Here is a 14,131-nt window from a genome sequence, read left to right as displayed (position 1 = left end):
GCGGGGCGAGCGACCTGCTCGTTAACCGGGGAGCGCTGAAACACCCGACAGCCGCTCCATTCTCCTGGGGCAGGAATGCTAATGGAAAATGGCAGCCTACCCCACCAGCCCAGCAGCTTCCCAAGGCCAGCGGCGAGGGGAGACCTCTGACTGCAAGGTCAGGGTAGTTAATCTTTTCCCAGATAATTACAGCCCGCTCGAAGGGCCCTTCAAACCAACCGCAGCTTTACACCCACCCCTTCCACACCCCACTCCCGGCTCGGCCCCTCGGGCCAGCCCGCCCCGGGGCGGAGCCCCGCGTTCCCCAAAAGCCGTCGCGGCCGTGGAAAGCGGCGCTGGGGTTTGGGAGCGCTGGGACCGGCGCGGCGGGATTCGGGTAGGGCTCGGTGGTGAGTGGGGAGGTGGCAGCCGCTGCTACCCTCGGGTCTTGGGGGGGTGGGAGCCCATCTTTCATGCGTAGTTTATACAGTCGTTGTTGCCTTCCTAGACCCGAATCAGTTTTAAATAGTTAAAACCACTGTGAACTCGAGTATACTGTGTGCTTAATACACTAGCGATGTTTTTCACCAATATATGATTCGATGTGTGACTTTTCAAGCCTGTTCCCCATCAGGGAAATATCGGGTTATTTAAGTGATTTGTTCTTTTGTGGAACCTGGGCTTTTGGGTTTGCTTTGGTCACGCTGTGGTTAAAAGAAAGAAGAGTCTCCTCTGACCTCTGCAGAAAGTGCATAGACGAATCTCTGTAATAATTAAACCCAATGTCCTTTAAGGTCAAGCATCCCCTCTGTCATCACTGATGTTCAGGGTACAACAATGTATATTTCGTAAAGACAATATTTTTCTAGTAGAAGTGGAGACATCAACTATTTCTATAATGATGGCTGGATTCTCTTTTTGACTAGTTTGCCACTTAGCTGACACAGAACTGTTCTGAGGAGACACTAACTATTTTTGTTGATACAGGGAAGAAGTTCTGAGTAAGAAGCAAACCAAGAATTCAGAATATGAGCAGAAAATGAGACAGCTGAGATCATGGGGCGAAATTACTGGCTGGTGTGTCTTTTTGATTGTTTTGGGTTTTTTCTGAGAAAAACTCTCCCTCTTTGCTCTCATTTTTTCTTCTTCTTCATACTTCTTTCTAAAGTATGGAAATCTAGAAGGAGGGCTGGAGATTAGAAGTGGAAAGATTCATACTGTTAGTTTGGCATACTGGCAGGAGATGAGACTTGAAAGCCTTTCAGATGTACAGACATTGACCTTCACCTTGGGATCTGTCAAAGGAAGAGTGTGCTATAAAATTTTTGCATTACGGTATCCTATGTATATACTGAAGCTTCAACTAATATTTGTAAATCTGTGTGCAGACTGAAAACTTTATTTGGCCATGTTCAGAATTACATAGAAAAAGCCTTCATTGCCTAGAGTGAAATATGAAACAAGCAGAAAAATGATATAGTTTAGTTTTATTACTGTTAAGGTATTTGTGATAGATGAAAATTTGTTTTGATATGTTGGGGGGGTCTTAACTGTCAGTTTTGATGAGTTTCTCAGGAGCAACGATCAGGTGTGTGGCTGATAGTGGGCAAACTGAGCTTAGCTTTGTCTCTGTTAATTAAATGATGCGCCATTAATCATGGCAGAACAGGATTATGAGGCACTTGGAGCTGGAACTGGCCTCCCTCTCATACAGTGTCATATCCATGTGGCTCTGCCTCATTTGTTGAAAAGCTGGCATGGTCTAAGCCTGTGTTCCCAGACCCTCTGTACTGCACTCTTTTTGGCAGTATACTGGGGTGTCCTTAGTTGCCTTTCCTTGAATTTTTTTGTTTTGCATTTTTTTTCTCCATCAATGGTGTTCTTTGCAGCAGTCTAAAAAGTAAATGGGTTTCTGTGCATGTAGGTGTTGAGTATATGAAACTGTGTGATTTTTAGCTTCTTTTGTTTCCTTGTGTGTCAGAATACCAGGTAGCTTATCATGAAGTAAAGATGATAAAAAGAAAACTGGGGCTGCAGAAACTATTCAGCCCTGCTGAGTGTCTGCAACTCTGAAACTTCATTTAGGTGCTGGATTATTGGCATTTCTAGAGGAAATGACTGAAGAAGGTTCTCCTGTACAAAAGGCAGGGCTAAGTAACTGGTGTATTTGTGATATTTTCCAGTTGGGCACTCTGGGTGATTAAGCACAGGAGAATAACAGGGAGTGTAAGTGCCAAGTGAAGTACTTTCAAGTAAAATTTTCCCATACAATTAATGGGCAAAAATAACTGTAGAATGCAATGTTTAGGGGGATGTTACAGAAATGGGGAATAAAAAGTATTTATATTGTGAGGAAGGGGAAAAATAAGCTGTGGAGAGACCTGCTTGGTTTTGGGAAGGGCGATCTTGTATTGGCTGGATTAGTTTGGTTTTGAAGTTCTTACCTCTTTTCTAATGTAATTGGATTACTTTAACATGCTGCAAAGCATATGCCACAGTTGATTATGAATTGTGGTCACTTTGTCAAATTCACTTAATTGACACAAGTTTCATGTAACATTCACAAGAATGAATATTGTGAACCCTGGTGGCAGAAATAAGTCTTAATGGAAGCAAAATGGTGTATGCACCCTTATTTTCTGTCCAAGTGTACCAGCGTAGCTCATGCTAATTAATGTCGGTAACTGGAAGAAAGGAAGTTTTGTAATGACTGTCCTAAAAGTTCCATTCAACTGCAGGATGTAGTCAAACTAGTTTAGCTTGGTGAAAATCCTTGGAGGTTATTCACTGCAGTGCTCCTTAAATTGTGCCTGGGAGACAAACTGCTTTAACCTTTCATGGTGAGGAGAGTGGTGGCCAAAATACATAGTGGACACTGATTTGAACCCAGATGCCTTTCTATGGTATTCCTGTCTTTCTTGTGATGGTCAAAGGTATTAAATATTTTTTTACCCTTAGCATGTTTGAAAGGCCCATTTTAAATGGACCAGGCACCAAGTTTTTCCTAGGTGTTAGCATGTATATATATGGCACGTACCTACATAAGTGTTAAATATTCCTCTTTCACAGAAAGAGGAACCAATAATGCCAACACTGAACTGGAAGCCCTTTATCTATGGAGGTTTAGCATCAATCACTGCAGAATGTGGTAAGCATTTGCTTTAACTGTTGATGTGGTTTTCTTGACTTGGATAGTCTCTGTGTAAAACAAGTTTGGGTCCATGCTGCCAGTGACACAGTAGTATATGGTGGTCTATTGCATAGAATTTTTTGTTTAATGCTGACTGAAGAGTTCCTCTGATCTCTGTTGCAATGTCAGAACACTTGTGTCTGTAAACTCTCATCCCTGGTGAGTCTTGCTTTCATACATATTTTGCCTTTGTGCTTTATTATTTGTTGTTTGTTTGATGTGTTCCTAGACAGTGGTTGTAAGTAGATACAGTTTTTCTGCTTTGCTGCAGTAGACAAGTTAAGCTCTTAACTTGTAAATTTTTCTCTTAGCTTTCCTGAGTCTCTATGTTGCAGTTTAAATTACCTTTTCTTGAGTGTAAGTGGCTGCTTAGATTTGAACACTAAATTTCAATAGTGAGCAACACAAGATAATTGCTGTAGTGAGACAGTGCATCTGATGTTCTAGGCCTACTCTAAAGGCAACCCTAAAATATCAACATCCTTACAAAGTCGTATCTGAAATGCATGTACATGAAAATAAAGGAAATTTTCATTGAAGCAGAAGATGATTTGGCATGTGGTGGGCTTGCATGCAAGGTCTGTCTAGAAAAGTAGATGCAATATAAAATTACACTTAAAACTACTATTTTGTTTTCATAGAATAGTTTGGGTTGGAAGGTCATCTGGTCCAACCCCCTTGCTTTGAGCAGGGACATCTTTAATTAAATCAGGTTACTCAAAGCCTTGTCAAATCTGACTTTGAATGATTCCAGGGATGGGAAGGATTTCTAGATAGGAAACTTGTGCAAACTTGATTTTGAAACCTCTCTTATTTGACTTGACTGAATATGGCCAATAATGCCAAAAACTTTGTAAGGAAGACAAACAATTTACGAAAGCTTTGCCTCATTTGAACAGGTGTAGTTAATCCTGACTGCTGTTAGTGCTTAGGTGAGTATGGGATGTTGAGGTGGTTCTTTTCTTGGATGGATATACTTTCTGAATCCTTTCATAAGGGGAGCATGGAGAGTATGAACTGAACATAACATAGCAGTGGGCTACAGGAAAGCAGTAACAGAAATAGGTACTGCTGCTACTGCTTTTTAAGACAATAGGCCAGAGTCTGTGTAGCAGGTCCAATAGAATTTATTTGCCTTCAATGACATCCTCTTTAAAGGTGTTGGCAGAATACACATGCAAACTCAGTACCTGAGTGGGATTGCAGAGTCCTGTTCAGTGTGGCTGATTATAACCAGGCAATGCCATGTTGCTTGAAAATACAGTGAATGAGAAGTGTAAACACAGGAAGTAGTCAGGGCCTCTGACAGGCCTTTAGAAGAGCCAAGGTGATAGAAGGTGAATAAGTTCTTTAAAAGAGTCTTGGTAAGAAAGACTTCTTTCCTATGGGAGTACTTTTATATGTTATGATATATAATAAATGTTCCTGGTTCTTGTATGATGTGCTCTGTTGTCTTTGATTAGGTAGGTACTTCATTAATTTTCTCACTCATTTTCCTTTAAGGTACTTTCCCCATTGATCTGACCAAAACACGTCTCCAGGTTCAAGGTCAAGTTAATGATGCCAAATACAAAGAGATCCGCTACCGTGGAATGGTGCATGCACTGGTCAGAATATGCAGAGAAGAAGGATTGAAAGCCTTATACTGTGGGTAAGATTAACTGGGCTGCAGCAATGGCTTATGAGCAGTCTGTGGATAAGTATAAGCCCATTGTATGTGAATTTTTGGGTTTCAGGATTACAAGGTATTTGATTAGCCTTAATCTGGAAGTTGGAAGACCAAGCTTAGACAACTTCAGTGCTGCACACTGCAATAGTATTTCATGTTTAAAAAAAAAACCCCATCAAACAACAAAACCTACTTGAAACAAAATAGCTAATCATAAGGTTATTCTCTACAGTGCTGCTATGGTTGTTCCGTCTCTCAGAATTAAAATTGAATTAACCTTTGTTTATAAATGAGCACACTTTTCTTCAAAACATGCAGGATGGTGGAGGAATTACATTTCAGACATGCCTGCAAGCTATTTTATAGATCATAAGTTGAAGCATGGTCTAACAGTAATCCCTTCACAGTTCATTCATGTTCTTGCAGGCTGTATTTAAAAAACCAAAACCTAAAAAGCTCTAAAGCTTGTTTTGTTCACAGTGAGTTTAAATTGTTGATTTAAATGAACAAACCTTTCTCTGCTAGATATTTCTGCACCAGGAAGAATTTTCTGATGAGTTTTTGAGATCTTGAGCATAAACATTATTGCTGGTTTTTTTTCACAGGATTGCACCTGCAATGCTACGGCAAGCTTCATATGGAACTCTAAAAATAGGCACTTACCAGAGCTTAAAAAGAATGTTTGTTGAGCGTCCAGAAGGTGAGTGGTTATTTTCCATTTAATTGAGGACTGATTTGCTTGAAGCTGACTGTTTCCATTTGGTATCTTACTGTAGCATTTGAACAAGGCTACTGAGAAAACATTCCTTATACCAGTTACAACAAAGTGAGTCAGCAAGGATAACTTGTCAGAACAGGTTTTATGGCTTCTGTAACTGGCACTCGCAGGTTAAATAAGGGGAGGCATCATCCTGTCATAATGCATCTTATGCCTTGTAAATCTGCAGCTAAACTCTTTGTTTGTGAAATAGATGAAACCCTCATGATGAATGTTCTGTGTGGCATTCTTTCGGGAGTAATCTCGTCCTCTATTGCCAACCCTACAGATGTCTTAAAGGTAATTATGTAGAGCTTGTCTTTTTAGTTTTTGTTCTCTCCTGAAATAAAAACAGTCTCCCGATGAATATAGGATTGGTTTTGTAACCATATTTATTCTTATCTCTTAGCTTCTAAAAAATCAGTAACATCCTGAATTCTTGGAACCTCCTTCTGGTCCATACTAATTATTTGGAAGTACACATGAGGAAAGTGAAGGTTGGGGAGGCAGTTGGATCCACAGTTTTCTGAGTGTGGGGAGAGGATAACTTTCCTGCTGTAGTGTTTGTGTGGAAGCCACACTGCATATTTCATCTGTACTTCTTGGTAACACTATTACACTAGGGTGTTTCTAGACCTCAAAATAGGTGAAGATCAATTCAGAGGGAGGAGTTCCAGTGAATGCTACTTGTACTGCATGATTCCTTAACACTGTAGAGAGGCTTTGCAAATCTGTGTTCCAAGGAAATGGTGTTCCAGCATCAGTCATTTAAAGTGAATTAGTGAAACAACCACCTCTTCAATCTTCAAGAATCTGTTAGCTTAATGATAGTAGGCTACTTGGAAGGGTTGATGGTATTAATCTTACAAAACTGGAGCTTGTGACTTAGACAGCTGCTCCTAATGAAAAGGAAGTCAAGAAAACTGTTTTTCTGAAGCCACTAAAAAGCTTAATCCTTCATAGTGCTAGTGTGGTTATGTAGTGGCATTTCAAACATAAGCTTGTATTTCAAGTGTGGCTTCAATTAGTTACTTCCTAAAATTATGTCCCTGTGGCAAGTTGCTTGTTGACAACTTGTATTTGGAAGTTACCTTGGCAGGTTCCTAAGGATGTTCTTATAAATCGACAGGGTTGAAGACTCTGGTTGTCAGTGGCTGAAACATTAATCTTTTTAACCTTTCATGTCAACATGTTCCTGTGAGAGCACTGCAAAGAACGTACTGCAGAACCCATCTGCCAGTCTTATCTAAATGGAGGAGTGTACCCAATACAAAAATAAAAGTGACTTAATGCAGCTAAGAATTGTACCACATACTTGTTCAAAATTAGCAGCTGCATTTGGATAGTTAAGGCAAAAAGATTGCACCATGGTTGTGATAATGTCAGCTCTTGCTTTGTATTCAAAGAGAAATTGACTTCACTACTTGCAGTTGTAACTTAGTAGTTTAATGTAGTTTTATTATTTTATTGGTTGTATTTATGTTTTAATTGTATCTTCAAATGAATCTCAGATCAGAATGCAAGCCCAAGGTAATATGATTCAAGGAGGAATGATGGGTAACTTCATACAGATCTACCAAAAGGAAGGCACTAAAGGATTATGGAAGGCAAGTATTTTTTGGACTGTGTCTTACACTTCAACTACACTTCCTTGCTCAGAATTTCATGTATTCCTACAGTGTTCTCAGCTGAAATATGGAGGATGTAATGTCTGTCATTTGTCATGACTGCTTCACTGCTGGTGTCTCAGTGCTTTTTGGTGAAGTCTTGTGTGCATGGATTAGTTGCCACGTAGGAGAGGGAAGACAAATGTAGGCTTCAATTTGGGTGACTGTCTCTGGGAATAGTTCAACAACCCTTTGTTGAACCTCTCAATGGCATGACACCTCTCTAACTGTGTGCTCTGTCTGTTTTAGAACATAGCCTAAAGAACACTTGGAAGCTGAGGAGCTAAAGAGCATCCCCTCTAGCTCAGGAATTCTCTTACTCAGTCTTACAGGTTGTCTCTTGGGCCAGTTATAGTCAATGACTGTGTAACAACTGAAGACCCAAAATGGACACTTGTTTTGAAACAGCTGGAAAATAGGAATGCTTTTCTATTAGTGTGCTTTTCTCACAAAGTTTTCTGTTCATTCTTCTTACTTTGTCAGTTTTTCAGCTAGCAGCAAAGGAACACTGGTTTTGAGGTTTTAGCTGACTGTTGATGCAAGAATTGAGATGTTAAGCAGAGATAGAAAATAAAGGATCTGAAGTTGCCATTTTGTGTGGAGAAGTGATTTATCTGTTATTTCAAATTTGTGGTTTTGGAGCTCATACTTCTAAGACTTGTACTAATTAGCCTCACTTGAATTTGCAATGTTCTTAACGCATTTGTGGTGTTTTGCTTTGTATTATAAGAGCTTGGCTTTTCTAACAGTGCACAAAGGTTGACTTTAAACTTCAGCTATATCCTTTCTTTTGCCAGGGAGTATCATTGACAGCACAGAGGGCTGCTATTGTTGTTGGAGTGGAACTGCCAGTGTATGACCTTACTAAAAAGCACATAATTATGTCTGGATATATGGGAGATACAGTATATACTCACTTCCTGTAAGTCTGTTTAACTGGTTGTATAGCTCATGATTGGTTAGTTCTTGCAATAGGGGAGATGAGTATTTTGATTTTTCTATCATGTTAATATGTCTAGATGTAAATATACTTTTGATGTGTTTATAATTTTTAATGTAATATCTCATATGGTAGCATGGAAGCTAATTTTACTTAGCATTTGGATTTAATGTTCTTTTGAAATATGGAAACTTGTTTTGTGGGTGGACTGAATCATTCAACTGTGCAAATTAAGGTTAGATGAAAGTTAGTCAAATATTATCCCCAGGGGCAGAAACATCTTTTCAAGCATACTGTATATAAGGGCTGTATAGCAAATCTTCAAAATTATGCGTTTATAGTAAATGAAAAGTAACTTTCCGCATCCATTAGCTGATTTAATTCTTTCTAAAAGCATTAAACAGTCATTATTATTGTGTGAATTTCCTGGGAAGGGGAAATTCTTGTGCATCTGTGTGTTAGATCAGATTTCATTACACCCTTCTTTTATTAGTTCCAGTTTTCTTTGTGGGTTAGCTGGAGCCCTTGCATCCAACCCAGTTGATGTTGTAAGAACACGCATGATGAATCAGAAAAGCCAACAACATGGGGGACACTCAGTCTACAAGGGCACTTTGGATTGCTTGTTACAGGTAAGTAGTTCTTGTATCATCATAAATGGAAACTGCTGCCACCAGCAGTGGTTTTGCTGTAGAGCCCAAAATTGTTCTGTTTTCCCTAAGAACTTAAATACGCTTTTTTCCATAATGCTCAAAAGGACTATGCTGTCAGTAATGCACTCAGTGTGAAAAGTATCAACTATCTTGACAGAAAGGCAGGAAGAAAGTTAGTGTCTCCTGCAGAACCTTGCTTCCTTTGGGGCCTTGGATGAGGAGAGGAAGGCTCTCAGCAGCACTCTATCTTGCTCAGCTTTATACTATGTCAAGCTGACAGGATATTATCATTTCATAGGTCAGTCCTTGAAGAACAAGATCGTCTGGAACAGATGGTTTTCTATGTTGCTTACTGCATAATGGAAAGGGTAGTGCAGCCAGAGGCAAGGTCAGCCTCTGATTTTGATTACTTTGATTTGATTTCTTAAGTCTCTAAATTTGGTATGAGGTGGGACCATGATGGCCTTTTACATGGAAAAGAATGGATAGTAAGCTATTGGTGTCCAACTGTTAACTGAGCAGTCCAAGTCACATTGTCCAGTGTAATTGTGAGGTCCATAAAGCAGACTGAAATATTTCAAGGGACTGCCTAATGTTAGCTACAGGTTTACATGCAGCAAATTTCAAGGGGCTGCCAAATGTGAACTGCAGATTTACAGGCAGCACTTTGCAAGGCTTTTTTGGGGTTGTGTTTGGTTTTTTTGGTGTGGTGTTTTGGTTTGGTGTTTTTTTTGGAGGGGGGGGGGGAGTGGGGGCAAGTCCAGAAATGCAGTTTGGATCAATCTATGTTGAGTACTGAGTGATGCAGACTGCAGCTTTACCTGCCAGATAATGCTGCAGGCATTACTAATCTTGGTTTTATCTAGTGAAATGTGCTTTTTGTCCTGTCAGAAAATAAGATTAAATTAAGGTTACAGGACTAAGCCACCCCCTTGTCTTGTTAGCTGAGGTGCTGTCTGAATTTTTCACTAAAAAAGAATTATATAAGTGTATTCTTGTTATGTGGGTTTGTTTGGTTTTTTTCCTAGACATGGAAGAATGAAGGCTTTTTTGCTCTGTATAAAGGGTTTTGGCCAAACTGGTTAAGACTTGGTCCTTGGAATATTATTGTATCCTTTCCACAGGTGTGCAAAGCTAAGTTAGCCATACACCAGCAAGTATTGTTTTTTACAGATTTACTCAGTGTGAGAAATGTCATATCAGCACAGATATTCCCTTTTTTTTATGAATGGAAAATTGTGCAGTTGACAGTTTTTGGGTTTTTTTTTAGTCAACTGCTTCCAGTCAGATTGAATTTGTGATTCACACAGAGTGAATAAAAAAATATGATCTTGCAAAATAATTTTCTGTTCTTCCAATTTCATACCTACCAATTTCCTTTGTTTTGAGCCTAGTTTTAAACAGAATTGACCAGGTGAGTTAGAAATGGTGGCTATTTCCAGAACTGGGGAAACTTTAAGCAGTTACTGATGCAATCTTTGTGTTTATCTTAGTCTCACAATTTTGGCTTTGTTTCAAGAGCCAGCTGATCAGAGCCTTGGGAAGTGGGTTGGTAGTAATTTTTTTTCAATAAGCAAACATTATTTAGCCCATCAAAGCTAAGTGAGTAAAGACTCTTAAGTGCTTTTGCAGCATTGTCCTGCCTCCTCAGTCCTGGGTTTAAGATCCTGAGGAAAAAGGATAGGATAGTAAGTTGTATCACCAGCCTTAAAGCAAGTTTCATTGTTCTGCCTAGTATTGTGTAAAAAAAGTAGCCAACCTGCAGCATGGCATAGGAAGGAACAAGGAGTGGAACACAGTTTCACACAGATGCAGCTGACCTTCGGTAGTGAAGTGACCAGTTTTCACTGCTTGAACAGGAAGCAGTTTTCCTTAACAGCTGTGTCAGTTCTTTCTGACGTATGAACAGCTGAAGAAATTGGATGCCTGACGTGCTGAGCTGTGTACAGAATTCTGTTAATGTACTGTCTGAGCAATGTGCAATTTGTCTTGAGTACTTGCTCGTTACTGTCTGAACTGCTGGCCAAAGGAAGAGGTCACTGCAAGACTGAGTGAGAAGAACCTGGAAGTGATTTCAAGGCAAACTGGCTCCTGTAACCATGGCTTGTGCACATGATTCAGTGGATGATGTGCACTGTTTTTCAGACTGAACCAAATATGGTGGAATACCTTCTGTCAGCTGTTTCGATGTTCTTGAATGTAAAGATCTTTAATGCAACTTTGTGCATCTGAGTCTCAAAGCACAGTGTTATGTATGAGTCAAAGAACAGGTTTTTTCTTCTGTATTTCCATAGATTTCCATAAAGGAAGGAAAGAAAAAAGATTTCTGTAAAGGAAAAAATATTTTTGTAAGGGAAGATAGGCAGAACCAAGGAGCTGGGCTTTTCCTGCTTTCAGAAATGTATACAATTTGATTGTAATAGCTTAAAGCTTCCAGTTAACTGGAAGTGTCACAAGACATCTTTGCCAGCTTTCAGGTTGGCAGAATAACTACTGCGGTATAAAATCTGCTTCTGGTTTTGAAGCTTTCCTCTGTTCTAAGTCCTGAGATGTCTGCATAATTTGCTGGGAATAATCCAGCTTCATTAGCAAGTGTGGTTGCTACAGTTGACAGCTTTGCATAGCTTAAAGAAAGTTGGGGTTTTTTTCTTCCAATGTATAATTCTTGATTTCAGCATAAGTGATTCTTCAACATATTCATATGTAAATTGCAAGTAGGAATGAAGTTCAAACAAGTTCATGCCCATCTGCTGATTTTGCAGAGAAACTTTCCATGCCTCTTCTGTCCTTGGGAAGAACTACTGGTTACTGGCTGTTAGGTGTCATCTGAAAGGTGCAAGTTTTACACTGAGCAGTCAGGCTCTGTCACATAGGTGCCTGTGTGAGAAGAGCCAACGGCCCCAAAAGTGAATCTACTATAAATACTGATTTCCTTCTCGAAAAAGATACCCAAGGTCAGAACTAGTGAACACTTTCATGTACCAAAGAGGCTCAAGTTGCTCTTACATGCAAGGAAACACTTGATGTAGAAATCAAACACAGCTTCTATAAATGTTACCTTTAGGCTTAAAGGTATATCAAAACTTCAGGGCCATTAACTAAACAGTTACATCAAGATTATTATTAAGTGCTGCAGTTGAATTCCAGGAAAAAGGAATGTGTGAGATGCAAGTTGTAGGATGGATCCTCTGTGTTTACAGAGGGCAGCAAAGGAGGATGCATAGCTTTGGATTTTTGTGGCCTTGTGTTAATCTTTTACACATTTTTCATAGAATCATGCATTCCACTTAAAGGAGTTTCATTGTGATTTCAAAATTGCTATAATCACTTAGAATTAGTAGTTTTTAGTTCACAAGTGGATTTTTTAAATGCACAAGGCACTTTCTTTCCTAGGTACAATGTTTTCTATATATAGGGTTATGCTGATGTGCAGTGTTTTACCCTTACAACTGTTTCTGTGCTTTAATAAAAAAAAAACTGTAAATACTTTTGTACACTATGTAAGCAAAGTATATGTTTTACATTTTCAAGCCTATTAAAAGTATTAAAATGTAAAGTGTGATGACTCTAGAATTGCTTTTAGTTTCTAATTTTCAAACAGTGGTGGGAAGTTTCAAATACTTCAAGGTGATTAACAAAGGAAAGCTGTTGCTGGCATTGAGCTGTCCCATGTTACTGGTTATTTGGCCAAGGCACACTAAAGTTACTGTAGTTAAAAGCTTGTGTTTCTGTTACTTGTGGCAGAATAACAGGCACTGACCATAGGTTTTTGCTGTTCTTTGGCATATCTTAAACAGCAAGACCATTTTCCCTCTCTGTTACAGAAACTGCTTGGTCTGAAACAGATTAATCAGCTTAGTTTTGTGTAGCAACAGAGTAAGTTTCTCACACTTGTAACCAGAGTGGCTTTCTGGAGATCATGTGTGGTAGAACACATATGATGGACTAGCTCTGAGGGGGATGAAGAATCTGCCAGTTTGGAGTGACAGTAACTGCACTGTACCAGTGCTGGAGAGGGGTAGCTGGATGAGATGGACTGAAATTAACTGCTAAGCCCCAACGGCAACAAAATAGTGAAATAATAGTTCAGGACCTCAGTTGAGACTATTACAGTGAATACCTCCAGTTCTTTTCAACCTCTTTAATTCTGATGTGCTTTAGTTAGGATTTAGTGTGTAATGATAAAAGATTTAAGTTCACAAAAACTAAAAACAAACCAAAGATAATGGCCTCTGCTGCCTCAGGAACGAAAGCTCTGGGGAATGGAAGGACTGAGTCAGCTTCCAGACTGACTACTGGTGTCCCTGCCTGGGAGTGCAGCGGGGCTGCCTCTGCCTGGAGCTTCAACCAGACCACGTGTGGGTCCTACACTTCAGCCACAACACTCCCTGCAGTTCTACCAGGGGCAGAGTGGCTGCAAAGTGACCCAGCAGCAAAGGACCTGGGGGTGCTGGTCAACAGTGTGAACATGAGCCAGCTGTACCCAGGTGGCCAAGAAGGCCAATGGCATCCTGGCCTGTATCAGCAATAGAGTGGCCAGCAGGAGCAGGGCAGTGATTGTGCCCCTGTACTCAGCACTGGTGAAACTGCACTTCAAGTGCTATGTCCAGTTCTGGACCCCACACTTCAGGAAGGATATTGAGGTGCTGGAACGTGTCCAGGAAAGGGCAATGGATCTGGTGAAGGGTCTGGAGCACAAGTCCTATGAGGAGGGGCAGCTGAGGGAGCTGGGGTTGTTCAGCCTGGAGAAAAGTGGCTCAGGGTAGACATTATCATTTCTAAAACTGCCTGAAAGGAGGGTGTGGCCAGCTGGGGTCGGTCTCTTCTCCCTGGAAACCAGCGACAGGATGAGAGGACAAAGCCTCAAGCTGTACCAGGGGAGGTTCAGGTTGGACGTAAGGGGAAATGTCTTCTCAGAAAGGGTCACTAGCCAGTGGAATGGGCTGCGCAGGGAGGTGGTGGAGTCACTGTCCCTGGAGGTGTTTAAGGAAAGACTGGACGTGGCACTCAGTGTGGTGGTGTAGCTGACATGGTGGTGTTGGGTCACAGGTTGGACTCGATGATCCGAGGTCTTTTCCAAGCGAGTCTGTGATCCTGTGGATCCCCTGGGGACACGGGGGTGCTGCAGCCGCCGGCACTCCTCCCAGGCACCAGGGGGCGCCATCCCGGCCGGCCGCCCCTCGTGACGCATTTCTCTCCCCCGTGCCAGTGACGCCGCTGCCACGCGACGCGGCGCGGCGCGCTCCGAGCCTCCCCCGGAAGCGCCGCCCCGCTCC

The 14,131-nt window shown here is 40.8% G+C and overlaps 1 protein-coding gene across 2 annotated transcripts; it reads left to right on the top strand.

The window, feature by feature from the left end:
* The first annotated feature begins 321 nt into the window (after positions 1-321).
* Positions 322-11,249, top strand: SLC25A30 (solute carrier family 25 member 30). 2 transcript variants are annotated; one of them, XM_082277327.1, is made up of 10 exons: positions 322-376; positions 3,049-3,127; positions 4,673-4,820; positions 5,444-5,538; positions 5,810-5,895; positions 7,107-7,202; positions 8,060-8,184; positions 8,696-8,834; positions 9,884-9,964; positions 10,744-11,249. In XM_082277327.1, exons 2-10 carry the CDS (start codon positions 3,064-3,066, stop codon positions 10,783-10,785), a joined length of 876 nt encoding a protein of 291 aa, XP_082133453.1. In that variant the 5' UTR covers positions 322-376; positions 3,049-3,063; the 3' UTR covers positions 10,786-11,249. The 2 variants fall into 2 exon arrangements, with proteins under 2 accessions (XP_082133453.1, XP_082133452.1); XM_082277326.1 differs by lacking the exon at positions 322-376 and adding an exon at positions 966-1,056.
* Positions 11,250-14,131: the final 2,882 nt, after the last annotated feature.

This window comes from Coloeus monedula (genome assembly GCF_965178545.1).
Source record: "Coloeus monedula genome assembly, chromosome: 3".
In the NCBI taxonomy this organism is placed as follows: Eukaryota; Metazoa; Chordata; class Aves; order Passeriformes; family Corvidae; genus Coloeus; species Coloeus monedula.
Note: the sequence above shows the minus strand (reverse complement) of the source record. Positions and strands in the feature narration are given on the sequence as shown.

What these genes read in the sequence shown, in the direction of transcription:
- SLC25A30 (XM_082277326.1), top strand. Translation starts at nt 1,036, where the DNA reads ATGGGGCGAAATTACTGGCTG. An exon ending in TGGGGCGAAATTACTGGCTG is followed by an intron (nt 1,057 to 3,048) that starts GTGTGTCTTTTT and finishes CCTCTTTCACAG; the next exon opens with AAAGAGGAACCAATAATGCC. An exon ending in GCACTAAAGGATTATGGAAG is followed by an intron (nt 7,203 to 8,059) that starts GCAAGTATTTTT and finishes TTCTTTTGCCAG; the next exon opens with GGAGTATCATTGACAGCACA.